The following is a 26,472-nucleotide window of genomic DNA, read 5'->3' on the forward strand; positions in this document are numbered from 1 at the left end:
AAAAGATCTTCAACTTCATTAGTAATTGAAGAAATGCAAATTAAATTACTCATCAGCACTGTCTGTCCATTGAATTATCAGAGATGTTTTTGAAAATGATAATCGCTCATGCAGAAAAGGCTGTGGGGAGCCAAGCACTGCTTCTATATACTTGTGGTGGGACTCTAAATTAGTAGATATTTTAACAGCACAGTTTCTATCAAAAAGCCTTGTAATTTGTATATGCTGTTTAAACTTGAAAATTTCCGTTTTAGAAACTTACACGAAAAAAAATCGTAACATGTTTACAATAGCAAAGAAAATAGAAAGTAACAAACAGCCAACCATAGATATATATCACATCCACCTTATGGAATACTATCTGGTTAAAAAGAATACATGTGAATGTGTGTAACAAATACTTAAAGATATAAGAAAATAGTCATTATTCAATTAAAGAAATGTGTGTAACAAATACTTAAAGATATAAGAAAATAGTCATTCAATTAAATTTTTAAAAAGCAGTTTGGTTAAAAAATAGTATGTGTGGGCTGGCCAGTTAGCTCAGTTAGAGCATGGTGTAACACCAAGGTCGAGGGTTGAGAGTAGAGAAATAGGTCAAAGGGTACAAAGTTGCTGATATGTAAGAGCATAAATCTAGAATCTAATGTACGACGTGAAGACTATTAACAATATTGTATCATATACTGAAAATGTGCTGAGTGGATTTTAGGCACTCTTACCACACACACACACACACACACACACACACACACACACACACACACACACAAGGTAACTATGAAAGGTGAGGGACAGAGTAATTTGCTTGACTATAGTAATCATTTCACTATGCTATGAATATCAAAACACCTTCTGTAGGGAAAGTAGAATAGTTTGGTCCAGGCCCTAGCCAATGTATCTTTTTAGTTTTGTTGCTATTTGTGTGTGTGAGAGAGAGAGTTTGGTGAAGCAGGCGGGGCAGGTGTCGGCATTGGGCATCCGCCTGGCACAGCCATGCTTTCCAAACCTAAGGCTTCCAAGGACCTTTGGCCAGTTACCTAGCTCATAGACCTGCGTGAAAGGGTCTGGTGACCCAGCCTGGCGTATGAAGTGTGACCCAGTCTGTGAATGGGCTTGAGGGGTCTAGGAACTCTAGACCCAGCCCTAGCTCAACAATTGGCCAGTTGGCAGGATTACCAGCAGGTCAAAGAGCCCGACAACTGGTGTGGTCATGTAGCTAGACAATTGGTATCATGAACAGGATCAAGAGCTAGACCGTTGGTGCTGTGAGCAGGATTGCAGACATTAGCACCGCCATGGCTCTGCACCTTGAATATATACAAAATGATAGTATGTGCAGTGATGGGGTTCAGGGCACACTGCCCCAAAATATGGCACCTTAGCATGTGAGAAAGCAGAAGCAGGAAGGTCACTCTCTGACCTTCTGCCCTTCTCCCCTGAACTAGGTCATAAAACCCTCATGCAAGAGGTGCCCTCCCTGTGCACAGAGGAAAGGAACATCCTTCTCTCAAAAGACAGGATATGCACAGGAATCTGAACAAGCAGGCCTTGCTCAGTTCCCCTACTCACCACTGTTAACTCACACGCATCCTGCCTATGCTCATTCCCTCATCTGTGAAATGGGGACAATAGGTATTTGTCTAGATTACAGTACTGTTGAAGTATCGAATGTGGTCACAGGTGCAAACACTCTGGAAACAAAAAAATGTTACCAGAACAGTGTTAACAACAACACCCCTGCATGATGTTCAGCTGTTTTCTTGTTACTAATTTTACCTGCCTTTCCTCTCCTAAACTAGAAGCTCCTTGAGGGCAGAAACTGTGTTAGTCATGTGTCACCAGCTCCACAGCACACTCCCTCATCCATGGTGGGGCAGGGGACACTAATTTACTGCATCGAGGCAATTGAACAGAATGTTTATAGCCAACAAGTGAGGACGTTAGCAATCTTTAGTAACAAGAAAGGAATGGCACTTTTCTGTATCTGTGATGTTAGGAAAAAACCTTATCCCTGAATCTCCACAGCCAAATTCTAGCAAGAAACAATGTAAAAAGTTTTACAAGAAGTGACAAACACAGATAAAGTTCACTATAAACTTTAATCTATGATGTAAAATGTTACCTAAAGACACAATTGAACATCTTGTGCTACAAAATAAAACATAATGATCAAATTCAATTTTGTAAATACTTCTATGGCACAAAGAGATTTCCCTCAGGTCCAACCTTCTAATTGTGTTTGGTTTGCTTTCTCAAAACTATGCATAATGGCAAACTGTATAAGGAGTATAGGGAAGGCTTATTAAAATAATTGTCACATATGAACTGTTTACTAATTCAAAGAACATTGAATTCGTTCATTCACGGAATCCATTTTATTCATTAATAAATTCTCTTATGTGGAATAAAATATAATCCCCCATGCTTTTCGTGAAATAGTGGTTTCTTCCAGTCTAATCAGGGAACTAATGAATACCTAGTGCACAGGAAACTTCCATTTTAATTACATCAACGTAATTGTTTCTTAGGTTCTGGCATCATCAACATAGAAAAGGCACTTTTTCTTCAGGAAACATCAAATTAACAGCACTGATACAAAATAAGACAAATCATTGGTGGTTAGCATTGCTTTAGGAATTTTGAGACATTCAGGGAAATAAAACTATAACCATAAATAAAGTAAAAAGTGTTATTAGTGTCTTTTTAGGAGAGTGACATTCTTAAGATTTCTAAACTTTCCTCAAATGTTTGTTTTATTTCAGTGGCTGGCTGGTACAGGGATCTGAACACTTGACCTTGGTGTTATCAGCACCATGCTCCACCATGTGAATTAACCAGCCAGCCCTCTCCAAATGTCTTAAGGCTGACAATCGCAGTTATATTCTTCAGATTCTAGCTTCACTAGTAAAATTTCAAAAGTATAAAAAACTAAAATCAATTTATCTTGGAATTATGTTTTTAACAAATAATTTTACAAAATCATGCTTTCAGACAACTTGAATATAAAATTCACTTTTATCTATCTTTCTTCATAAAATCTGGCAGTCCATGCCTCGCTGACCAAAAGAACTCACAGAAACAAATGCGTGAATAGAGAAAATAGAAGCTTTCCTGTTAGAAGCTTTCTTCTCCCCTTTTAAAATCCATCAGGCTTTCATGTGCCAAAAGGTTGACACTGCACACATTCAAACAGAGTCACATCCCACGGGAACACATGCTCCTAAACTCTCGCACCTTTGAAGACAAGGACACGGGCAGTACAGACACTCCCTTCTCTCCACCTGATGTTCGCTATTTTTGTATGTCACTCAGGTTCACTCCCTGAGATTATCAGGATAAAATAAAGGGTTAGATTTTCATACCTAGTAAAATGAGAACCCAAAGTAGGTGAAATACTACCAAGAGAATTACACAGTGATCGGTAAACTAGCCTAAAATAATTAGGCTTCTCAGTTATAATTCCCTTTTGAAAGTTGCCATTTAACAATAGCATCAATCCATAGCTGTAGGCCAAAGAAAATGAGGTCCAATGCTATATTCATCAAATATTCCAAGATCAAAGAAAGTACAAAACCTGAAAATAACTTCAGTGTCATAGACATTTAGAAAATTACAACTATTAAAACTCTGGATAAAAAGGTCTTGAAAACAGGCACATTTCAAAACAATATTTTACACGCTTTGGGAAAAAATAGGCATATTTCAAATAACTTGAAGTATAATCTACAGATTATGTATGGTCTCTAAGGTTTTTTCTGCAATGCTGTTTTGCTTTAAAGTCTCTCATATTCAGTTCACCAGTAATTGGTTCTCAGGCTGAAATAAAACTTTGTTTGTTCATTAGTTTTCTGTATATCCCATCTGGTTTTGAAAGCAGTTCTTCATGTTTCCCATATTCGGTGATTTTTCCTTGGTCAAGAACAGCAACCCTATTAGCATTCTTAATGGTGGACAGACGGTGGGCAATAATTAACACGGTTCTTCCTTCCATCAGTCGATCCAGAGCTTCTTGCACGAGGTGCTCATTTTCAGCATCCAAAGCACTGACACACGAGAAAGCAAAGACGTCAATGCCACACACGCCCTATGCTCATGTGCTTCCCGGTACACACACAGCAGCCCTTCACGGGCAGTGAATTTTACTGTGATCAAAATTTCAACTGCTTGGGCAAAAGACACTCTAGGAAAGAAGGTTGGGGCTGGCCAGTTATCTCACTGGTTAGGGCGTGGTGTTGATAACACCAAGGTCCAGGGTTTGATCCCTGCCCCGCCAGCCACCAGAAATAGAAAGAAAAAGCAAGAAAAGCAAGCTTGGGACGCCTTGATCACCATAAAACCACCGTGGTGTAAATGGGGAAGACTCTGCACAGGTGCTGGTGACAGGATCCGTAACAAGCGTGACTGAAGTGGAACTGGAGCCCTCCACCACGACTCAGTGCACCCACTCCCCACTGTCACTATTAATTCAGACTCCAGCACTTTAAGGTGTAAGGGCAAAAAAAGCATCTTCAGTTGTATCATTTAGAAGTACACGATAAATAGCTTTTGGTAAAGGAAAAATGTGGTTTGATACAATCACACATATTATTAGGATATCCTCACCTGGTTGCTTCATCTAGAAGAAGGATTTTGGGATTCTGAAGAAGGAAAAAATACAAAAAAAAAAAAATTAGAAAAAAACTCCTAGCAATAAAAAGGAATGAAATGGTGACGCATGCTACAATGTGGGTGAACTTTAGACACATCATGCTAAGCAAGCGGCTGGACACAGGGGACCACATATAGCGTTGACTTCATTTATGTGACATGTCCAGAATAGGCAAACCTATAGGGACAGGAAGAAGACTAGTGGTTGCTGGGGCTGGGGTCAATGGGGGAAATAATGGGAGGAACGGGGACTGCTAAAGGTAGAGGGCCTCTGGGGATGAGGAGTGTTCCAAAATTGATTATGGTGATGGATGCATAACTGAATACACGGAAAGCCACTGAACAGTACACTTTAAATGGTTAAATTACGTAGTAGGTGAAGTGTATCCCAATAAAGCTGCTACAAAAAGGAAAAACAAAACTCTTAAGTGTCTGAGACATGTACACAAACGGAAGAGTTCGAAGTGACTTGAAAACATCTACATAAAACAGAACAAATAAGAGTGAGCTGATGTATGTAACACATTCAATCCTGGTTTTGCCACAGGAAATGGAAACATACGTCCACACAAAAATGTGTGCACCACTCACTAACTATGCATTATGCACAGTGGCTCCAAGCTGGAAATGACCAAAATGCTTGTCAGTTGGTGAACGGGTAACAAACGGGCCTCCGTCACTCTCAGCAGTAAAAGGAGTGAAGTCCCGACACAGTTACACCTCGGGGCCTTGAAAGCAGTAAACTAAGTACAAGAAGCTACGTGCCAAAGACCGCATGTTGTCTGATCCCATTTATGTGAAATTTCCAGAAAAGCAAATCTGGACAGATGGAAAGCAGATTCGTGGCATCCTGGGGCAGGGCGGCAACAGGGGAAGATGGCAAACGGGAACAAGGGACCTCTCTGGGGTGGCGGAAATGTTCTAAGATCGGACTGTGTGATGGCTATACAGCTCCGTGAACTTAATACAAGTCACTGAAAAGCACATTTAAAATGGGTGAATTTTATGGTACGTAAATGATGCTTAAATAAAACTGTTTTTTAAAAAAATATATCACCTATAAACCTGAGGAGAATAGTTATATAATAAAGGGAAGGCTATCATTTCCTTAAAAACAGAATGTCTGACTTTGAGCCCAAAGGGCTCCTCGCCTCCTCTTAGGAGTCCTGTCTAAGGACGTCAGGTCTGTACGACCCCACACAGCAGCCCATCACAGATGACACACACCCGCACACCTGTGCTGCTGTGACGTTCTGGTTGACACTCGGCGCCTCCCTGGGTACACCCCGTGCTTCCTGATGGAAGGCCCACGTGCTAAACTTTTCTCCCTCTGACAACCTGGTGCGGTACTGGGCTCCCCGCACCCGAGAAATACTTGTAAGATATGGACAACGGGCACTCAGTGGAACCCCCAACTCATCCTTCACCAGAACTGTCAACCACACACCTACTCTCCCCACCAAAAAAATTAGAAGAAAAATAGTAAACTATGAATTACAAGGTTCCTAGTTAAGAACAATAAATAAAACCACCTGAGTGGCTTCAGGCTTACCTTAAGCAGGGCACGGGCAATTGCGATCCGCTGTTTCTGCCCACCTGACAAAGACAATATTTAAAGAAAATAAATCCTTAACAAAAATTCTTGGTAATAGTCTTTCCTGATAAGTCATGTGGCAATTCGAAGACAACTTCCTCCAGTTAGCCATAGCTGAGAAAGATGGTAGAATAGAAATGTGCTTTTTAAATACGAATCTCCCCGTCAATCTCAAAATTACTAACAACAACAATTACTATCACAGCTAACATTTATTGAGGACTTCCCATATACCAGGCATTTTCTAAATGCATTACATGTATTATCTCATTTAATCTCTTTTTAAAAAAATCCTATAATTAGTCCATTTTACAGATGAAGTAACATCCCCAACTTTTCATGGGCTGACAGCTGTAAGTCCATTCAGGAAATGGTGCCCTGGGGACCAGATCTGGACCACGACTTGATTTTGCACACCCCTCAAGTTAAGAATGCTCTTTACATTTTTGAAGCATTTAAAACACACACACGTACTCTCACACACACACACACAGAGAGAAAAATACAAGGGTACTTCAAAACGTTCATGTAAAAATAGAATTCAAATAATACAGGGCTGGCTGGTTGCTAGTTGGTTAGAGTGTGGTGTTGTAACATCAAGGTAAAGGGTTCAGATCCACAAACTGGCCAGCAGCCAAAAGAAAAAAGATAGTACAAACCTTTCCATGAACAGAGATCATATGTGGCCCATAAAACCTAATATATTTACTCTGGCCCTTTACAGAAAAAGTTTGTCAACCCCTGGTCTAGTCTGTAAAGCATGCACTGGGGAGTGAAGAATTCCTGCAATTTCAGTTTATTCCTGACGCACAGTCTCTGCCCCCCTGCGCAAATCATCCCAGCACCCCGCATCTGTCGTATTTACTACAGTTTTCAAGGGTCTCGGGTTACAAGACGTTCTTTTTCAATGGGAAAAAGCTTGCTGCGGCTGAGTACTACTCAGTGGGAATTGTGGGAGCACGTCTGGGTAGAAAGTGAAGGGAACTGGGAGTTGCCCACGTACAGCAGGGGGAATGCTGCAAAGCGCAAGGATGAAACCCCAGCTGGCACACAGTGCTGCAACAGGGAAACGTTTGCAGAGCTCTCTGGAGCACACTGTTTTTGCTCCAGAGCAGGAACAAAAACGCACCTGAAAGGAGCACGCCCTTTTCTCCGACCACAGTGTTGAACCCCTGGGGGAAGTCCCTGACGAAGGCCGCGGCGTTGGCCACTTCGGCCACCCTCTGCACCTGCTCCGCCGTCACCGCAGAAGGGTTGTCAGCACCGTAAGCAATGTTCTCAGCGATAGAGCAAGAAAACAAAATCGGTTCCTGCAAATTGGAAAGGAAATGTCTCTCACAAGTCTCAACACAGACTTCAAACATGACCAGTCAACACAGTGGAGCTGAGCACTGTGTACATCCAAAAAACTGCTGATGTGCTCCCAGAGGACACATACTACCTGCTTGGTTCAGGGTTGACTTTGTCACCTGCAGGTCTCACCACGTGCAGGAAGTCAGTCCTCCCACATGGAAGGGACTTCACCAATGTGGGCCCCCTCCCTCGGGAATACGGGGCCCTGGAAGAGCCTGCGTCCATCTGCATTTTCCCGCTGCCCACCTTCCACTGAGCAGGAAGGGGGTTCATCTCTATCCCCCCTCAACTCTATCCCCTCATCGCCTTTTGAAATACACACAAACCAGAGAGGATTTCACAGAACCTTGTGGGGAGTCATAAAGGCAGGCAGATTCCCAGCTTCCATTCCCCAGCACTGACACCCCTGCACTACTGAGCACCCCCACTGTCCTCCCGCCCTCGGCAGGTGGAGCGGGGACACGGGAAGCTCATCGGAAGGACAGGCTCCAAAACCGGGGAGGGCTCCGGTTTGTGTGCTGTGCACGGAGCTTGGGAATAAAAATAAAAACAGCTGTGGCAAAATTTCACAAGACCGGCCCCAACGGTCTTATGAAAACACCCTCATCCAGGTGAGCACACTGCAAGAATATTCTGCAACTTCTGGCTCTTGCCACGGTCTTTGCTTGCTAACCCCTGACACCCACTATGCAGAACGGCAGACTGTGGCTGGTGCTGCAAATGGGCATGGGGGGAGTGTCCGAAAGAGCTAAAAAGAGTCAGTAACAGCTTAGGTCATTTTCTCCCCATCTCCAGACTGTCTGCATTACAAAGTCACATCAGTCCCCGGCTTTAGATAAAAAGCCAGTGCTTCAACTGGTTTAAGGTTTTCAGGAAACGGACTATTTGCAAACCAAAACAACCTGCCATGAGAGATTAATTTAACGCATCTGAAAAACTTCAATTCCTTCTCTCTCGGGAAGTTCAAGACCAAGAGAAAAAGCAACTCACAAGAGCAGTTTTACAAGAAAGTGAATTAAACATGGCAGCCTCTCTTCTCACCTGACTCACTGTCCCAATCTTGGATCTCAGCCAGGTGGGGTTCAGCTGCCGGATGTCTCGGCCATCAAGACTGATGGTTCCTGTAGACAGCAGGGAGGAGTCAGATTGCCAATTGCCAAGGACCGACATGAACACTGGAAGCATCCAGAGGGGAAGTTCAGACTCTTTTTTAAAGACTAAACATACACTCAAAATCTCCAAACGGAGCCTAAAATCAACATATTTCATGGAGTTCCAGAGCTCAAAGGAAGTTTCTGGATTGTCCACATCAACTGTCTCCATGCAGTGGAGAGACACTTCATCGACCCACTCATCTTCCTGCACTCCAGAGTCGTGGGAGGTCCCCAGATGCCCCGCATGACTTGGTATTCCACCAACAGGATGCACCTGTGTAGGGCCTCGACTCAAAGGAGAACTGCATGGGACGGGGCAAGCCACAAGGCACTAATACTGGTGGAGGTGGCCCAGCTCAGAAGCTGGCACCACAACGGCGGCTGCCTAACTCGGCAGCTCCCTAGCCCTGCTGCACCAGCGGCTGCCCTGCAGGCCTGGGTCTGGGGTGAACTTCCAGGAGGTGTCCTGGAAGTTCAACCCAGAATCTTGGAGTATTTTGTCAACCCCGCCAGTGATTTGGGGGCTCTTCCATTGCTCCTTAAAGTATCCCTTTCTGCATAAACTCAGTGGGAGAGGAGTCTGTTACCTAATCCGTGGCAGAGCTTTTAAATAATCAGATGCCAACTCTATGATCTTCACTTACAGAATTAATTCTACCCACACAGGGACCTCCACAATGCCTGCAAGATGACGACGGGAACCGTGTGAGAAACGCCGTTCCTCCTCAGCTGGCACTGTGGGGTGACACGGCCAGTCGGACACCTGCACCAACTGGCAAAAACTGGAGCCCTCTGATAATAGCACAAGTGCCCGCAGATTTCACATTACAGAAATTTAAATCTGATTCATTTTCCATGATGAAGAGACTCAATGTTTCGACTGGATTCGCATCCACCTAACTTGCATTTTAAACTCAGAATTTTGTAGCAAGTCAGTAATGAATCAAGACAGAGATTCCAGAGGCAAAGGGTGTGGTAAACACATCTTAACACAGGAGGTGAGTCCATGGGTCAGGATTCGCAGGTCCAACAATCATGTGACATGTGACAGGGTCTCACGTTGTTTCAACCACAAAGCACAAAGACACAACATTCTTTTTCAATGAACGATTTGATTTTTACTGTCAGTCATTTGCTTGTTGACAAACACTGCTGTTTTCTCGATTCCAAATCAAATCAACACGTACAGTCAGGATGTGGAGAAGTAAATTAATGTGCTCTAAAAAATGCCGTAATCCAGTTAAAAATAAAATTAGAACCAGAAGGAGAAACACCCATTAAGAGAGTTCCTACTAGCCCAAAACGGTTTCAATGGACGACATCACTGACGGCCAGATGAGCTGTTTTCATAAGAACCAGGCTCCTGCACCCAGCATGCTGCCTGGCACAGAGGGTGCTCCCGGGTGCTGCAGGGGCCAGATGCTCCGCAGGGCACATCAGGGGGAGACGCCAGCGTGGTAGATGAGGACATGGACTCCAGGAGTCACCCTGGGCTTGCAGAGGTACGACATCGAATATGCAAATGCCTGACAGGCCTCTGCAGGAGCTGTCGCACCCCCACAAGTGACACCTCTGTTTGGGGGGACTTCCTTCCCAGCAACAAACCCCCGGCACTCAGAACCCTTACCCTGGGTGGTCTCTACATAGTCTGATCCTCCCTTGATCATGGGAGAGGCCCCTGCCCCCCCAGCATAGTGAGCCACGTACCAGAAACGGGGTCGTACAACCTCAGCAGAAGCGAGACCACCGTTGACTTGCCAGAACCACTTGGGCCAACCAGTGCGGTGATGGACCCTGGCGGGATGGAAAGGCTGAAGTCCTGGAAAATGGGCACCTCCGGGCGGGCCGGGTAGGAGAAATGCACACGCTTAAACTCCAAAGCACCCTGGAAGCTCTTGTCATCTAAAACGACCCCCTCTGAAACAGAAAATGGAATCCTGATCACTTCAAGCAAAGCTCAAACTCACAGCTGAACTTGATCCTCCTGCGCTTCTGACAGCGGGTGCGCGGCCCCCACAGCCCGTGCCAGAGCCGAGCTCTCACCGGGCCAGCCAGGAAGCAGGCCTCCATCGAAACGCTTGCCACGGCCACCCTGCACCTGCCGTGCACAGGGCACCGCACGTGTGCATCCTACCCGATCTGCACGACCCTGCGAGGTAGAAATCATGATCCCAATTTTACTGATGAGGACACTGAGACCACAGATGACCACCTGCTCACGCTAACACGTGGAGAGGTCAGATCTGCTCTAGTTCAAACCCAGCGGCCTCCTCCCTAGGCCACCGCCCTGTATGGACCCCCGGCCCAGGGTTCATCTCATCTGCACTCGGTAAGTGTCCTGAGCAAACGAGGACGAGCAGGGGAGTGCTGTGCACCCGCCGCGGGGCTGGGGTCCGAGGCCCACTCTGCCCTGGTGTTCACTGGTGCTGTTGTGGGAGACGCTGCTCAACCTCTGCCCGCTGGGCTTGTTTCCCGTGGCCCATCGTACTGCAGAACAATGGGCTTCCACTGGGCAACATTGTCCTGGGAGTCACAGAGACGCTGGAGCGGTGACTACTCATGGCTGCAGGTCCCCACGGCTCCAGGAAGTGGTTGAGGAGGAAGAGGGCGATAGCTCTAGCCAACGATCCCACGTCCCCTACCCACTGCAGGGAGGGGACAGAACCCAGTCCCCATGCCCCCAGGGACACCTCGGGCCCAAGAGAGCACAGGCAGCCGTCCTTCCCTGCCCCCTCTCACAGGAAGCCCGCCCTCTCCCCACCATGCGTGTTGTAGGGTCCCCACCCCTGCAGTGGCTTGTCCTCCCAGGCAGGGCAGGAGGCCACGCTCACGGTGCGAAGCCACCTTTGTCAATCCCGGCAGGAAGAGCAGCCCCGTCCCAGACCCACCGTTGAAAGGCAGCGCGGGCTTCCTCTCCAGGAGCTCCCAGAGGCGCTCCCCGGCACCCAGGCCTCTCACCAGCTCCGAGTAGAACGAGCTCAGACCTGCGGGTGAGAAGTGGAGTCCACGCGTGTGACACCAGTGCCCGGCACGGCCATCAGCCCCCAACACAACAGGCTACTTTCAGGAAAGGGCCCGACGCGGCTTCCTGGACACTGACGCTCAGGATTCGCTCCGTCTCACCCCCTCGCTTTCCTCTGGCTTCTCCTCCCCCAGTTTCCTTCATTTCTAAAAAGGATTTGATGTTGGATCGGGGGTTGCAAACACACTGTAGACAATGAACACAACGTTCACACAGGCTAAAGACTGAAAAGGAATTCGGTTAATGTTAAATACTCCAGCAATCGCTTTTTAAAGTCACTTTTGAACTTTGACTTAATTATCAACTTCAATGAACTCCAAGCACAACGGCCCACGTGAAACGTGAGGCCATGTGTGCGCCCCATTTTCCATCAGTAACGACGCTGACAAAGTGCAACCCGACACTCTCTGTGGCGTGTGGACACACAAGTACCGTGGGTTACACGTTCACGCTGAGGCAAAATGCAAACGTGCTGGGAACACACAGGCCACACAGGCGCTGCCCACCGGCCTCTGACCACGACGCACAGGAAGCATGACAGAGAAAGGACAGTGTCCTCGACAGACGTCACAGGAACACCTGGCACCCACACGCCCAACACGAACTGGACACAGACCTGACGCCCACCACAGAAACTGACTCAAAATGGATCCCAGAACCGAATGTAAAACGTGAAACTATAAACTCTTAGAAGACAGCACAGAGGAAAATGTGGATGACCCTGAGTATGGTAATGACTTTGTAGACACAGCACTGAAGGTGCAGTCCATGCAAGAAAGAACCTGTAAGCTGGACCCCACTGAAAGGAAAAACCTGCGCTCTGTGAAGGACACTGGCAAGAGAACGAAGGGACAAACCACAGGCTGGGAGAAATATTTGTAAGAGACACACCTGATAAGGACCGGCATCCAAAATATACAAAGATCTTAAAATGCAACGATAAGAAAACAAAAAACCCAACTAAAAAGCGGACAGAAGACCCAGATGTCACCTCACCAAAGATGACATAGGACGGCAAACATGTCCATGAGAAGAGGCTCGAGAACACACGTCAGCAGGGACATGCGGGTCCAAACAGCAATGAGACACCACTACACACCTGTCAGAATGGCACGTCCCAAACACCGGCAACACCAAACACTGGCGAGCACGTGCGGGAACAGGAGCTCCCATGGCCGGTGGGACCGCGCAACGGTGCAGCCACTTTGGAAGACAGCCTGCTTCTAATCATGCTCTTCCCACGGGATCCAGAAACCACACTCCTTGTTGTTTACAGAAATGAGATGAAAACACACGTCCACACAAAAACCTGCCTATGGATGTTTACAGCAGCGTCATTCATAATTGCCACGCCGTGGAAATAACCAAGATGCCCTTCAGTAGGTGAACGGGTATATAAACGGTGGTCCATCCAGACAATGGAGTATTTTACTCAGTGATACAAAGAAATGAGCCTGTTGAGCCACGAAAATGCTCGGAGGAAACTTAAATGCATGTTACTGAGTGACAGGAGCCAGTCTGCAAAGGCCACACACTGCAGGACTCCAACTCTATGACGTCTGGGAGGAGGGAGGGGTGAACAGGAGGAGCACAGGGGATTTGGGGGGCAGTGGAGCTACTCTGTGTGATTCTGCAATGGTGGACACGTGTCATTATCCATTTGTCCAAACCCACAGAATGCACAACCCCAACAGTGAACCCTAATGTAAACTGTGACTCTGAGTGACAATGATGTGTCAGTGTAGGTTCATCAGTTGTGACAAATGACCTTCCTGGTGGGGGTGTTGATGGTGGGGACAGGGGGTGTGTGGGAATCTGCGTTCCTTCTGCGCAGTTTAGCTGTGGACCTAAAACTGCTTTAAAAAATAAAGTCTATTACTTTCTAGGAAGAGAGAAAGAGAATAAAAGAGAGAGAGAAAAGCAGGAGAGAAAGAATGGAAGGAAGGAAGGAAAGAGAGGGGGAAAAAGACAAAATGAAGAGGAGGGAAAGAGGCAGAGGGGGTTAACACAGCAGAGTCCAGACTCTGGAAAATGAAGACAAGATGACCCTGGATAAACAAGATGTGGTCTCGGATAATGGGATATCATCCAGCCAGAAGAGGAAGGACGTACAGACACGTGCTACAGTGGAGATGAACTCTGAAAACATCGCGCTAAGTGAAAGAAGCCACGTGCGCGAAGACACATGTTGTATGATTCCTTTTACGTGAACGTCAGGAATAAGTGAGTGTGTAAAGACAGCACACCGTGGGTGCCTGGGACTGGCAGGAGGGAGTCACAGGGACACACTGCTTACTGAGGACGGGTTTTCTCCAGGGTGACGAAACTGTCATGGAACTAGGCAGAGTCGGTGTTGGCACAACACTGTGCATGTACCAAACACCACTAGAATATCGGCTGGAAAATGGCTAATGGTGCATTTCTACAAACTTCTGACTCCACTCGGCAGAGAATGCACGTTCAAGTGCTGGGTTGTTTGTTTGTTTTTTCCGGTATGCTGTTCTAAACAGAAACCAACATAAAAATTCAATAAAATAGGATTTCTTGCCTCGTGTGTTCATTATAAAATTACTTTAAATGGTATAAACTTATAAAATTACTTTTAAAACACAAAACATTTTTGTCTCTAAAACCCAAAGGAAGGAAAAAAAAAAAAAACCCACAAAAGCATTTGAAATCCAATCCATTTTGCTGGATTAAGTTCCCTGCTCCTCGGGTGGCTGTCTGGGTCGCAGAAGTGGGAACTCCTGACGACAGATCCACCCCGACCTGCCCTACACTCACTGCACCGACAGCGGGCACAGAACAGCAGCTGACCAGAGAGGTGGGACAGCACGTGGTTATGAAGCCGTGTCACCCTGTCCCCACATGCACACAAGCCTCTGCAGCACCTTCTGTAACCAAGGCAGGGAACTGACCACTGATGGGCAGAGCTGCGTTTTCCAACCTATCTCTGTGCAAGGCGCAGTGTGAACGTGTCCCTCGTGAAGGATGGCAGAACCTCTGAAACAGGGATGGCTTCTGTCACATCAAGGAGCGTGGAAAGGCGCAGAGGGAAGGGGGGGACTAGGAAAGGCAGAGAAGCTATGACTAGGGGAAGCCGGGTAGGATCTGACTGTGGCCAAGCACAGACCCTGAACAGAAAGCCCACAGGAGGGGCTGTGGGGAGCAGACCACAGGCAGGACCACCCGGGTGAGGGACCCTCCAGCTCAGCAGGCTCAGCCAGCGGACAGGAGGAAAGAGCAACACCCCGCCAGCGTCCTGCGGAAGTGGCCTCTCACGTCCCAAACCATTCAGCAGCCCAGAGCCTCTTCATCAGGGTTTTCCTCAGACCAGCCAGCAGAACTAAGAGCTATTTTTAGGAGTCTCTGCAAATCTCACTCCAGAAAATGTCCTCAGTTGCCTGCAGATGTCTAAGGAAGAGCCTCTGCCTTCAACAATTAGACACAAAACCTTGAAAATAAAAATCCCCGGCTGAGGCGACACCAGAGGAAACCCGACGTTCTGTCAATCAGACCTGGAGCCACTTACCGGACCTTCGCATCTCAGTTTTCACAGACTGGAAGGAAAATAAAACCCCACGTTGGCTGGGGCGCAAGAAGGTACGGAAGAAAGATCCAGAAAAGAAACTTTGCTGACCTCCCACAGCTTTGGCCCTTCACCCAGAAATAGAGAACAAAAGCTGAACTCTGAGAGACTGCTGACAAAATCACTTTATAATTCATAGTTTGTTTTTCGTGGCCAGCCCATATGAGGATCCGAACCCTCGACCTCGGTGCCATGAATACTGTGCCCTAACCAACTGAGCCGACCAGCCAGCCCCATTAATATTTTTTGAGTGTTCATTAGTTTCAAATATAGTTAACTTTGTAAGGAAGGAATTTTATTTCCCAGTGATGTGCCAATCACAAACCTGTCGCCACCACAGGACTGACAGGAGCTGCTCGCCTAGGCAGGAGGCTCGCACTCATAACCCAACTTCTTCTTTAAAAGTCCAGCTGGAATGACATTCTAGGAAATGTTTTCAGGTCAAGTTAACTGATAAGAGGTAGCGCAATGTGGAAGTTCAGTTTCTGTTTCAGAAACGATACCCTGATTTCTAATTTGTAACTCCCTGTGCCTATTTTCTTTTTTTTTTTTTTAAAGATGACCAGTAAGGGGATCTTAACCCTTGACTTGGTGTTGTCAGCACCACACTCTCCCAAGTGAGCGAACCGGCCATCCCTATATAGGATCCGAGCCCACGGCCTTGGTGTCATCAGCACCACACTCTTCTGAGTAAGCCGTGGGCCATCCCTATAGGGGACCCAAACCCGCGGCCTTGGTGCCATCAGCACCACACTCTCCCGAATGAGCCACGGACCAACCCTATATGGGATCCGAACCTGTGGCCTTGGTGTCATCAGCACCACACTCCCCCGAGTGAGCCACGGGCCATCCCTATATGGGATCCGAACCCGCGGCCTTGGTGTCATCAGCACCACACTCTCCCGAGTGAGCCGCAGGCCGGCCCTATATAGGATCCAAACCCACAGCCTTGGTGTCATCAGCACCGCACTCTCCCGAGTGAGCAGCGGGCCAGCCCTCCTGCGCCTACTTAAATGACATACCTCCGACGCTTACTCCGACCCAGAAAGCGTACATGAGAAAGGACGAGAGTTCGCCCACAGTCATGTGGGCGCTGCCCATCAGCTGCCCGCCTTTGTACAGGACGGAGAGCACGATCAGGTTCCCGCAGAGCCCGGTCTGTCGGGGGAGGAAAGCAGCAGTCAGGTGGGAGCCACAGCCCGGAGTGAAACAGCAGTCACACGGCCTATGACTCGCTTTTGCACTTAACCATCAAAGCAAGATTTTTCCAAAATATTAAATTTCTCCTGAATTTCAAATAAAAAGTACTTTTGAAATACGGCGATGTTGAAGGAAATAATCTCAAACCCAAGGAAACCTAGAAGGTAAGTCTGGGTTTCTTCCTCAAACCAGATTCCTGTTGGACTCTCTACTCGGTGTGCAAAGTGCACAGGTAATAGTACAGATTCCTTCCCTAACTAGAGGAAACAGGTACGCGTCTAGGATACGTGCTCACGTGTCCTGGTGAGACGTCTGGGCCGCAGGGAAGTGGCGGCTTCTCTGGGCCTCTGTTTCCTTATGTATTAAATTGTGGCAATGTTCGAATCCCCTCTAAAGTTCGTCCCAGTTTGCACACATCATGAATCTGCCATCATGGTGACTTTCTAGTTCAGTGTCCTATTTGCATTCATTATGAACAAGGTGATTTCAGCTGATCCTCAGCAGGTCTCCAACTCTGCCTGCATTGGGATGACCTGGGGGCCTGTTAACACGCAGTCTGCAGACCCCGGCATGGACACGCCGACTCCTCGGTTCCAGGGTGGACCTGGGGACCAGCAGGGCTGCCCCACTCCCGAGAGCGGCCGGTGTGGGCCACACTTCAGAGAATCACGGCTGATCTCACCACGCGAGACTTTTCTCTAATTATACTGACTTCTTTTCTTTCTCTTTCCCAAAAATATTTTAAAGGAAGTCTTAGTCTTGAAATAGAACAAAACTTTTTTTTTTTTTTTTTTCCCTTTTTGTCTTTTTTCGTGTCCGGCAACGGATCGCAACCCTCAGTGTCACACCCGTACTGGACCGGGACCGGCAACAGGATCGCAACCCTCGGTGTTGCTCCCACACCTCGCTCAGCCAGTGAGCAGGAACCAGTCTGTATGTGGGATCCGAACCCTCAGCGGGAGCGCCACCGCACTCCCAAGCGGCACACTGTAGCAGTGCGCCACCTGGCCGGCCCAGAACAAAACTTTTTTTTATTTATGTTAAGAGCCAGCAAGTAGAAACCTGTCATTGTCATAATATCTGCCCTTTCTGTTCTATCCAGAACCATCTACTCACTGCTCCGAAGAAGCACGCCCGGGCAAGGGCCTCGCTCCTCGCCAACTGCATCACGCGGTCCACTTTGCTGGCGTATTTGTCTATTTCAGCCATTTCCTTCCCAAAAGCTCGAACGGTTCTTATATTTCCAATCCGTTCCTCGGCTAGCTGGGAGAAAAATAAAAACATTTCAGGAGGGTCACAATTCAAGACTTTCTAGAAGCAAAATTAAAATGAGCTTCTCATTTTTGAGACTATCCATGGAAAGCGGCTGGGGATGTGTGACTAAGTCAAAAAAAGTGACAGAGTGCACAGAAGTGCTCTATTTTGGGGGAAAAAAAAATACACACACACACACACACACACACACGCCTACACACATCATATAGATAGAAATACTGAAGTGCGGGAAGATGCAGAAACATATTTTTATGCAGAGAAAAAGAAAGAATGGAAAGACTCCAACATGTTAACAGGTTAATTCTGAGAGACAGAATTACGCATGTCTTTGTTTTTTCTCTTTATATTTGCATATTTTTCAATGATACACACACACGGTTTTTGTAGCATGAAAATATAATAGTTATTTTTCATTCTTAATAAGATGATGTTGCACAGCCCTGCAAAGCTAGCTTAATTAATTTAAGGAAAGACACGGTATCATCCAGAAGCTACTTTCAAAACATGATTAGCTTTTTTTGTCCTATAAGAAATAGTGATGGCACAAAGTGAGAAGCTCGCACAGAGGTCAGTCGGGCTGGGTCTGCTCTGAGATGTGGGTAGCAATGTAGTCCAGAAGAGACAAGTTTAGTGATCTGGGGTCTTGGGGTGTCAGATGAAGAAAGGAAGCTCCTTTACTGAAAAGTCTAACCACGTCCCTGGGGTCAGCTCTTTAGCACCTCGGCTCAAGACCACGAGGACAGGAAGGGGCCTTTACCTGAGTGGCCTGTGCCAGGGAGTCCTGGGTGACTTTGGTCAGTTTCCGTAGATACCGTCCATAAATCACAGCGACAATGGACAGTGGAGGCACCACACTCAGAACGAAGGTGGCCAGATTAGGTGAGACAAAAAACTGTCAGAAACAACAAAAAGAGGTGCTTGTTACACGGAGGCAAGACACTGCCGCTGCCTGCTGCGGGTGCGCGTCTGAGGCGACAGCAGGCCTGAGGGTGCTGCCTCCGAGTGGTTCAGCCCGTCCTGGCGGAACCTCTCAGGCATCGTTCATCTGACGAAGCCCCGTGAATACTCAGCGCGCCATACAGAAGTCACGGTACCGACAGCTGCAGAGGAGAGGACGGCGATGTTTTATCCTCACACCAACACCAGCTAAGCCACCAGGTAAACCAGGCCACGTCGATCCACAACAGAGCGCAGGGGCCAGGATGGACCCAGCAGGGAGGCCCCTCAGCGCCAGGCTGGCCAGGCCACCCAGGGCTTCTGTGTTCCCATCCGGGTCACCTCAAGGCACCGAGCAAGCACAGCTGAAATGACTGTGATGGGGAAGTCACCACAACATCCACGTCACATGGAAGAGGACCCAGGGACATGACAAACAAACAGAAGGAGGGTGGAGCTGCTTTCTTGGCTCGGTGCACGAGGTCAGCTCCCCAGCCCCGGGCTCGACGTGCAGTGCAGCCTCTCGAAGCTGCAGCTGCTCCAATGACAACCGACTTCTAGAAGCAGTGATTGTGTTCTAAACATACTAGCACCTCTTCAACAGATTGTTAAAACGTGCTTGATGTCACTGCACGGAAAATAGTGCCATCAGCACCAGCTCTCCTGAAATGCTGAGGACAAGCTGCAGCTGGAACGTGTGGAACAGACGGATGACCAGTCATCCACGCACCCACTCTCACCACACACCGTTACAGACGCTGCACGCAGCACGCGCTGCTGCAGGCACCTGGGAGGTAAAGACCCCCACGGCTTCCACGCAGCGAGAGGGGAGGTTGGGAGTGAGACAACACACGAGAGCATGCACAACTGCAGGTGTGACGCGGTCCTGGAAGACCTCTCCACCAGGACCAAAGAGCAGCTGCTCACAGGCCCACGGAGGAGCAGACTGGTCCATCCCGACCCTGGGTCCAGCCTCAGGGAGCCCAGACACATCTCTGAGGGCCACCATCAGGACACAGGAGGTGATCAGGGCAGGCCTGACAGTTCTGGGGTCTGGAGGCCATGGATCAAGTGGAGCACTAAACAGTGGTTCCCTGTGGGGGGGGGGCAGCACTGTCCCCCGAGATTCCCGATGGCCTCGGTGACCTGCCCCAGATCCACCCTCTGCCCTCTGCTCTGGTTCCACGCTGAATGAGTGACCTTCTGATGACTAATGCAGTGTCCCGGCACCAGAAAGGAGCATCTGGAATGTCAGAAACACACATCTTTGTGGTAGGAAGGAAGACCCACCATGTGAATTAATAAACTGGCAGGATGCCACAGACAATATCAGAACCTGTGAGGCACTTACCGTAATTCAGGGCCAGGAAGTTTGCGCAGGAGAAACAAACTGTTTCTGTTTCTCTAGAGCTAAAGACCAGATCCTGAGTGATGCCACCTCATGGGGCCCTGGAATGCACTGAATGTCTGTGTCTCCCCCAAATTCATATGCTGAAGCCCTAACCCCCAATGTGGCTGTTTGGAGAAGGGGCCTCTGGGGAAGTAACTAAGGTCAAGTGAAGTCATAAGGGTGGGGCCTCAATCCAGTAGGATTAGTGTCCTTATAAGAGACAGGAGAAAGCATGCGCTGTCCACCATGCAAGCACACAGTGAGGCAGTGGCCACCTAAAAGCAAGAGAAGCAGCTACAGAATGAAGCTACTTTGCAGTACCTTGACCTTAGACTTCCAGCCTCCAGAACGTGAGGAATAGTTCCTTTGTGTAAGACCCGTCTGTGGTACTGGGTTCTGCCAGTTCAAGCAGCCTATAAGACAGGCCCTTTGAGTTGGCCGTGTGACCTACACCAAATTCTCTTTCACTGTTACAAAAAGACATGTCCATGTGCTTTTTCCCCACTTGAATTCTTCCTGGTCCCAGAACTGTTTGTATTTGAAAAATGGCACGTTAGTGCAGGAAGGGTCTTCTTCCAGAGCTCTGCCTGTCTCTCAGCTGGGAAGACACGAGATTTCAAAGTTTCCAGTGGAGATTTCCAACCCGTTAGATCTAAAACAGCCTTTTGTGCTGGACCAGATGCTGTGTGGGACACAGAGGGGACAATACCCAGACTCTCCTACGTGTGAGAAAGCGCCATGGTCCTCCCTCCACGGGTCTAGAACCTCACATAGCTGTGGGCACTTGATAGGTGGCAGGTGTGACTGAGAAAATGAACTTCTAAGTTTATTTAGTTTGAGTTAATTTAAACTTAATTTTAAAAACCAATTTTCCTTTCAGTTATTGGCAAACTTTCAAGTACATCTGGAAAACTTGGGTACATCAACCTAAATTTTTCAATTGCAGATGTTACGCAATCTAAATACACATCAAGTATTTCCAATGAAATGGCAGCACCCGGATAGAGATGGTCCATAAGTGCAAAATACACACCAGATTTTGAAATAATAATATGAAGAAAATAATATAAAATATCTTATTGATTACTCTGATATTAATGACATGTTGGGATGAAAGTATTTCGCTTATCCTGGGTTAAACGAAGCATACTATTCAAATTGATCTGTTTCCCTCGTGCCACATCTCTACTGGCGGCGGCGCTGGTGTGAATGGAGGGGGGCCTGGAAGACCAAGGAAAGCTCATACCAGCTCGAGCCCCCCAGCCAAGCACTCCGAGAAGAGCCTGGGGTGAGGAGAGCTGCCTTTGCCGAGCCCAGATCCACTGAGGCCCACAGCAGCGTGGAAGGCCCCCCTGGCCCGGCACCCCCAGGGCTGCCTTCACACCCGGGCTCGCACGTGCTCAGGACACCCAGTCATGGGCGGGGCAGGCCAGGCAGCGAGAGGCGGCCCCGCATGCTGCAGATCGGACGTGCCTGGGGCTCCATGCGCTCGCAGAGCAGGGCCACGAGGACAGCTCGCCCGAGCTCACCTCCCACCCAGGGGCCCGACGTACCATCATCCCGACGCCCACAGCTGCCTGGGCCCCCGCCCTGAGCCCGTCGGAGAGGTTTTCAGTCACTGAGCGCCCTAGGAGTGCAGTGTCCGAGGACAGGCGGTTGATCAATTCTCCTGTGTGATTCTTGTCAAAGAAAGCGACCTCCTGCCTCAGAACGGAGGACAGTAAGGAGGTCCTCAGCCTGTTCACGATGCGCTGACCTGAGAAAGCAAACGAGAGCAGGCGCTGGGACAGCCCTGTCACCACCTGCTGTGCAGCCACCCACCCAGGGCAGCCCCTGAGCACAGCTCCCCACAGTGTCCCAGCAGTGAGGACAGACCCACCCTCGCCCCACATGCATTAGCAATGAGCTGCAGGCTGGACGCTACGGGGAGGCTGTGCAGGTAGAATAAACAGAATGCGACTGAGCGGCCGTTTAAATTGTTTCTGCAACGCAGTCCCATTACGTTAACTGGCAAAAGCTGCTCCTGTTCCCCCTGCGACCCTTCCCTGTATCGAGCCTTCAGGTCAATGACCCGCACAGCATTGTACCATCTAAATGGGCGCTCTCACTACCGGGCAGTGACCTGCCTGTCAGCAGCGGCCTGGTCACAGAATCACTGGAGACGTGAGCACTCCAGCTGCCACCGAGGGCACATGGCTCCCGGAGGAAGGCGGACTCCTGCCGCGCTCGAGCCCCCAACAGCAGGGAGGGCTGCTTCCCTCCTGCCCAGCCGGACCACCCAGCAGCAGAGTGAGAAGACAGCGCTCTGTCCAAACAACAACCGCCACCACGCCGGGGTCTGTCCCCGCAGAAGGTGGCGCTGGGAAGGGAGGAGAGGGCCCCCCAAGCGCTTACCCGAGGTCTGCATGAGGTAGACGCGCATGGCGTTGGCAGCGGCGCCGCACAGGAACACGCCGCTGAGCCCGAGGCAGAGGCGGGTCAGGTCCCCGCCGGAGTCCACGGCCGGGTGGGTGTAGATGATGTCGATGACCCTCCCCAGGAAAAAAGGGGCGGACATGGTGATGACGCTGGACACAGCCAGAAATCCAACTGCGGCTGGAAAACAGGGGCGCGTGCTCAGCTGGCGGTGGGTCAGCCTCGGGGTGAGGCCCCAGAGCACGGGCTGAGTTCAGCAAGCAGGAGTTTCCTCCCTTTCGCGGCTGGACCCGACTCAAGGGAGAACCAGACGGTGGCAGGACAACGATGAGGAATGAGGGACCGACCCTGAGCCAAGCAGACCATTTGTTGGTCTGATCACCTCTTCCTCACCAGGAACGACTGGGCCCTCCCTGTCCCCGTGTCCATCTCGGGTCATTTTCCTACGTTCCTGCTACACAGCCTTACTCCCTGGCATCTCTGCACCTTAGCTGGAAGATCAGACTATCCAGGTAAAGCTCTTGTTCATGTCTAGTATCTCAGAACACTCTAAACAAGCTCTGGAAAGCGTTTCAGGGATGCATTACACACGTGATATGTTCCTTCTCAATGTTATCGCTTTGGAGAACACAGCACTGGCCTATCAGCATGATGTGAAAGTAAGAACACAATTGTTCGTGCGCCTAAGAAACAGACCGTGGGGAGAGAGTCTTATCAGAAAAGAAAATATTGAGAAAATCCAATTAGGGACAACACACATCACAGATAACTGCACTCATAATAAGGGGAGCACAAATTTAAACTATAAAGATATCACGTTTCATGTACTGGACTGGCAGGGATCAAACGGGTTGATGCCACACCGTGCTGGTGACGCTGTGGGGCAGGAGGCACCTACACTGTTCCTGGGAACATGAACTGGCTTATCTCGACAGAGCGATTGGATCACAAATCCATCAAAATATAAATGCACATTCCTTTTGGTCTACAAATGCCACCCTGAGAATTTAACTTACAGATACCTGCCCACAGGTGTATGCAAAAAGTGTAGATCTGAGGATGTTCACTACGGCATCGCTTACACAGGCAAAAGAATCTAAACATCCATCAACGGGGATCACTTTAAGTCAGTTATGGAGCATTTATTTTATAAATATTATGCAGTCATTAAAAAAAATGAGCTGACTATAGGTATTGACATGGCACAATCTACCAAGATATACTCAGCCAGCGGACAAAGTCCAGCACACAGATGTTAACACCTGTGCGGCTGTTTTGCTTGTTGGTTTTTCAGGTTTACATATGCACAGAACATCTCCGGAAGGGCAGAAAGAAACAGGTGACAAGGGCTCCTTCTAAGAGTGGCCCTGGGTGGCCGGGTGGCAGGAGGGGACTTCCTTTCCAATGAGTGCATTTTGAGTTTGGTGCCATGTGTATCTATTACCTATGAGGAACCGGCGGGCGCAGCACAGATGAGAGATGGGGTCCCAACACTCTGCAAATGGCAACTACCTCTCTACGTGTGCTGTGGCTAATGCTGACACCTCCGGTGACCGTCTTACTTTTATAGGACCTTAATAAAGAGCGTGGGGAAACCAAGCGCCGACATGCTGTCTAGCTGGCGAACAGAGCCCTAAGAGAAGCACGAGCCTCTTACGTAGGGAGCATTTCGCACGATCGTGTGAGGCTTTTATTCCAACACCCCTCACTCCCCAGCCAGACTGCTCTGGCCACCTCACCTATAACACAGACACTGCCTGCCCCGCTCCCACCTCCTGGATCCCTCACGCTTCACCTGTTCACCGTCTCTCCACTGGGCACAGAAGACTGTGGTCTGTGTTTGTTGACTGCTGTACCCCCACTGCCTGCAGTCACAGTCACGCAGGAAAATCTCAATCAATACTTGTTGAAGGGCCGGCCCATGGCTCACTTGGGAGAGTGCGGTGCTGATGACACCAAGGCCCTGGGTTCAGATCCCTATATAGGGATGGCCGGTTCGCTCACTGGCTGAGCGTGGTGCTGACAACACCAAGTCAAAGGGTTAAGATCCCCTTACCGGTCATCTTTAAAAAAAAAAAAAATACTTGTTGAACGAATGACTGGAATTGGCAAAGGAGGCAGTAAAGTCTATCAGACCATGGAGGAAGGCAAGACCTGGCAGCTCAGAAATTCCATGCACCTGGCTTAAAGACCCATAATCACAATCTAACTGAATACCATGACCCAAGGGCCATCTCACTGGTGTAAGGCCTGGCGTCCTGTTTCACAGTACCCTGCTCCTCAGGCGTGCCCGTGGGACTGAGGGTCCAAAAGATGGAGACAGTATCTCCCTCGGGTCCGGCAGCTCTGGAAGTCGCCGTCCTGATGACTCAGCAGAAAATTCCTTTGTCCCACCCTTTGTTAGCCATTAGTCTCTCTAGTCTAGTTCTGTGGAGGAAGGTAACTGGATTTTCAGACACACTGGGTTTGGGGGAGTCTGGGGGACACTTGCAGGAGACAGACAGTGTGACAGGAACGCAGGAGTGGAGAGGCCTGGCACTGAGCTGGACAGGAAGGAAATGGAGACACGAGGGGAGGAACTCAGAGGAGACCCTCCAGCTCATGGAGTGAGATCTGCGCCTGGTACGTCTGGTGCAGGGAGACAGAGCCACCCGAGCACCCTGGTCCAGCCCCCACTCACCATGGTCACTTCGCGGTTGCTGTGTGTGATTGAACTGTGTTCCCAAAGTCCACATATTAGAAGCTTGATTTCCACTGTAACTGCTGAGGATGGGAAATCCTATTATGGTCATTTAAGGTGGGGCTTTGAAGAAGTGATCAGACAGAGGGACAGTAGTGAATGGATTAAACATGGTGGTCAGGGGCGTGGTTCTGAGGGCTTGAAAAGAGCGGTGAGACTCTCTCTGCTTCCACCACCTTGCAATGTGAGACCCCTGGGTCACTGTCGACACCACCAAGACCCTCGCCAGATGTGTTCCCCAGACTTCGGACTTCCCACCCTTGGAAACTAGAAGCAACAAATTTTGTTTTCTTTATAAAATACCCAGTTCCGTGTATTTTGTTCTAAGCAAGAGAAACAGACTAACACAGCAGTCCAGCTTCAGAAACTGTAACTGTAAACTCAGTAGCTGCTGCCAGCAGGTGCCATGTCCTAGGGGCAGCCCTGATCTCAAACCACACAGCCCCCTCTTTTTAATCAAGTGAGAGGCGCCCCCGTCCTGAGCCCCCCGACAGGCTCCAGCTGAACCTGGCGGGGTGGGAGTGGGTGCTGCTCACAGTCTAATCGGGACCTGCCGGGAGGGCCCCGCACACAAAGGACCGCAGGGGGGGGAGTGCCGCCCTAATCTCGCAGCGAGGGTCAGCGCCGCCAGCCCCCTCTATCTGCCGGGCACAGCGACAGGCTCTGGTGAAGCCCCACCTATCCCACCGGTCCACACCCGGCGCCTCGCGCTCCTGCAGCTTTCAAGACTCCTTCTGGCCAAAGGGATAAGATGAAGAATGATCAGCAGAAAGGGACCCTAGAGCAGCCTGCAGGCCACGCCGCAGGAAGGCGACTGCCAGCTGCAGCACAGCCGGAACAGAGGAGGACAGCAGCTCCTGAGCGGGAGGGTGCACGTGCTGCCCACGCCACTCTCCACGCACCTGCAAACACTGCAGACGCAGAGCCGCCTGTTATAAAGTTCCAGTGCAAACGACATATCAAAGTTTTCGGGGCACACAGTTTAGGGGCATATTCAGCAAACTGCTGAACAGATGAAAGTATTATTATTCAAGTGCAAAGCTGTGTTTTTGAAAAAGGGGTTTTGTATTTGTTTTTCTGAAAATGAACAAACTAACTTTTGGATTCCTTCCCTTCAACTCAGCTCTTTTGGTCTCTCGATTTAAAAACACACA

At 48.9% G+C, this 26,472-nt stretch overlaps 1 protein-coding gene across 1 annotated transcript; it reads right to left on the reverse strand.

Annotated features, from left to right (window-relative positions):
* Window positions 1-2,083: 2,083 nt before the first annotated feature.
* Window positions 2,084-23,017, reverse strand: ABCB10 (ATP-binding cassette, sub-family B (MDR/TAP), member 10). Its single transcript, XM_008584787.1, has 13 exons — window positions 22,972-23,017; window positions 22,558-22,758; window positions 21,717-21,919; window positions 18,595-18,729; window positions 17,679-17,825; window positions 16,385-16,520; window positions 11,640-11,735; window positions 10,459-10,668; window positions 8,639-8,718; window positions 7,374-7,554; window positions 6,203-6,246; window positions 4,606-4,640; window positions 2,084-4,046 (listed from the first exon to the last, which is right to left on the reverse strand). Exons 1-13 carry the CDS (start codon window positions 23,015-23,017, stop codon window positions 3,815-3,817), a joined length of 1,746 nt encoding a protein of 581 aa, XP_008583009.1. The 3' UTR covers window positions 2,084-3,814.
* Between the last annotated feature and the right edge of the window lie 3,455 nt (window positions 23,018-26,472).

Source organism: Galeopterus variegatus, unplaced genomic scaffold, assembly GCF_000696425.1.
Source record: "Galeopterus variegatus unplaced genomic scaffold, G_variegatus-3.0.2 Scaffold3374, whole genome shotgun sequence".
Lineage (NCBI taxonomy): Eukaryota > Metazoa > Chordata > Mammalia > Dermoptera > Cynocephalidae > Galeopterus > Galeopterus variegatus.

Excerpts from the sequence above, each read along its gene's own strand:
- ABCB10 (XM_008584787.1), bottom strand. The coding sequence starts at position 23,017 with ATGACCCGAGATGGACACGGGGACAGGGAGGGCCCAGTCGTTCCTG. Across the intron at positions 6,247-7,373 it reads AAAGGGCGTGCTCCTTTCAG|GTGGGCAGAAACAGCGGATC; the intron begins GTGCGTTTTTGT and ends TGTCTTTGTCAG. Across the intron at positions 4,641-6,202 it reads TTGCCCGTGCCCTGCTTAAG|AATCCCAAAATCCTTCTTCT; the intron begins GTAAGCCTGAAG and ends TTCCTTCTTCAG.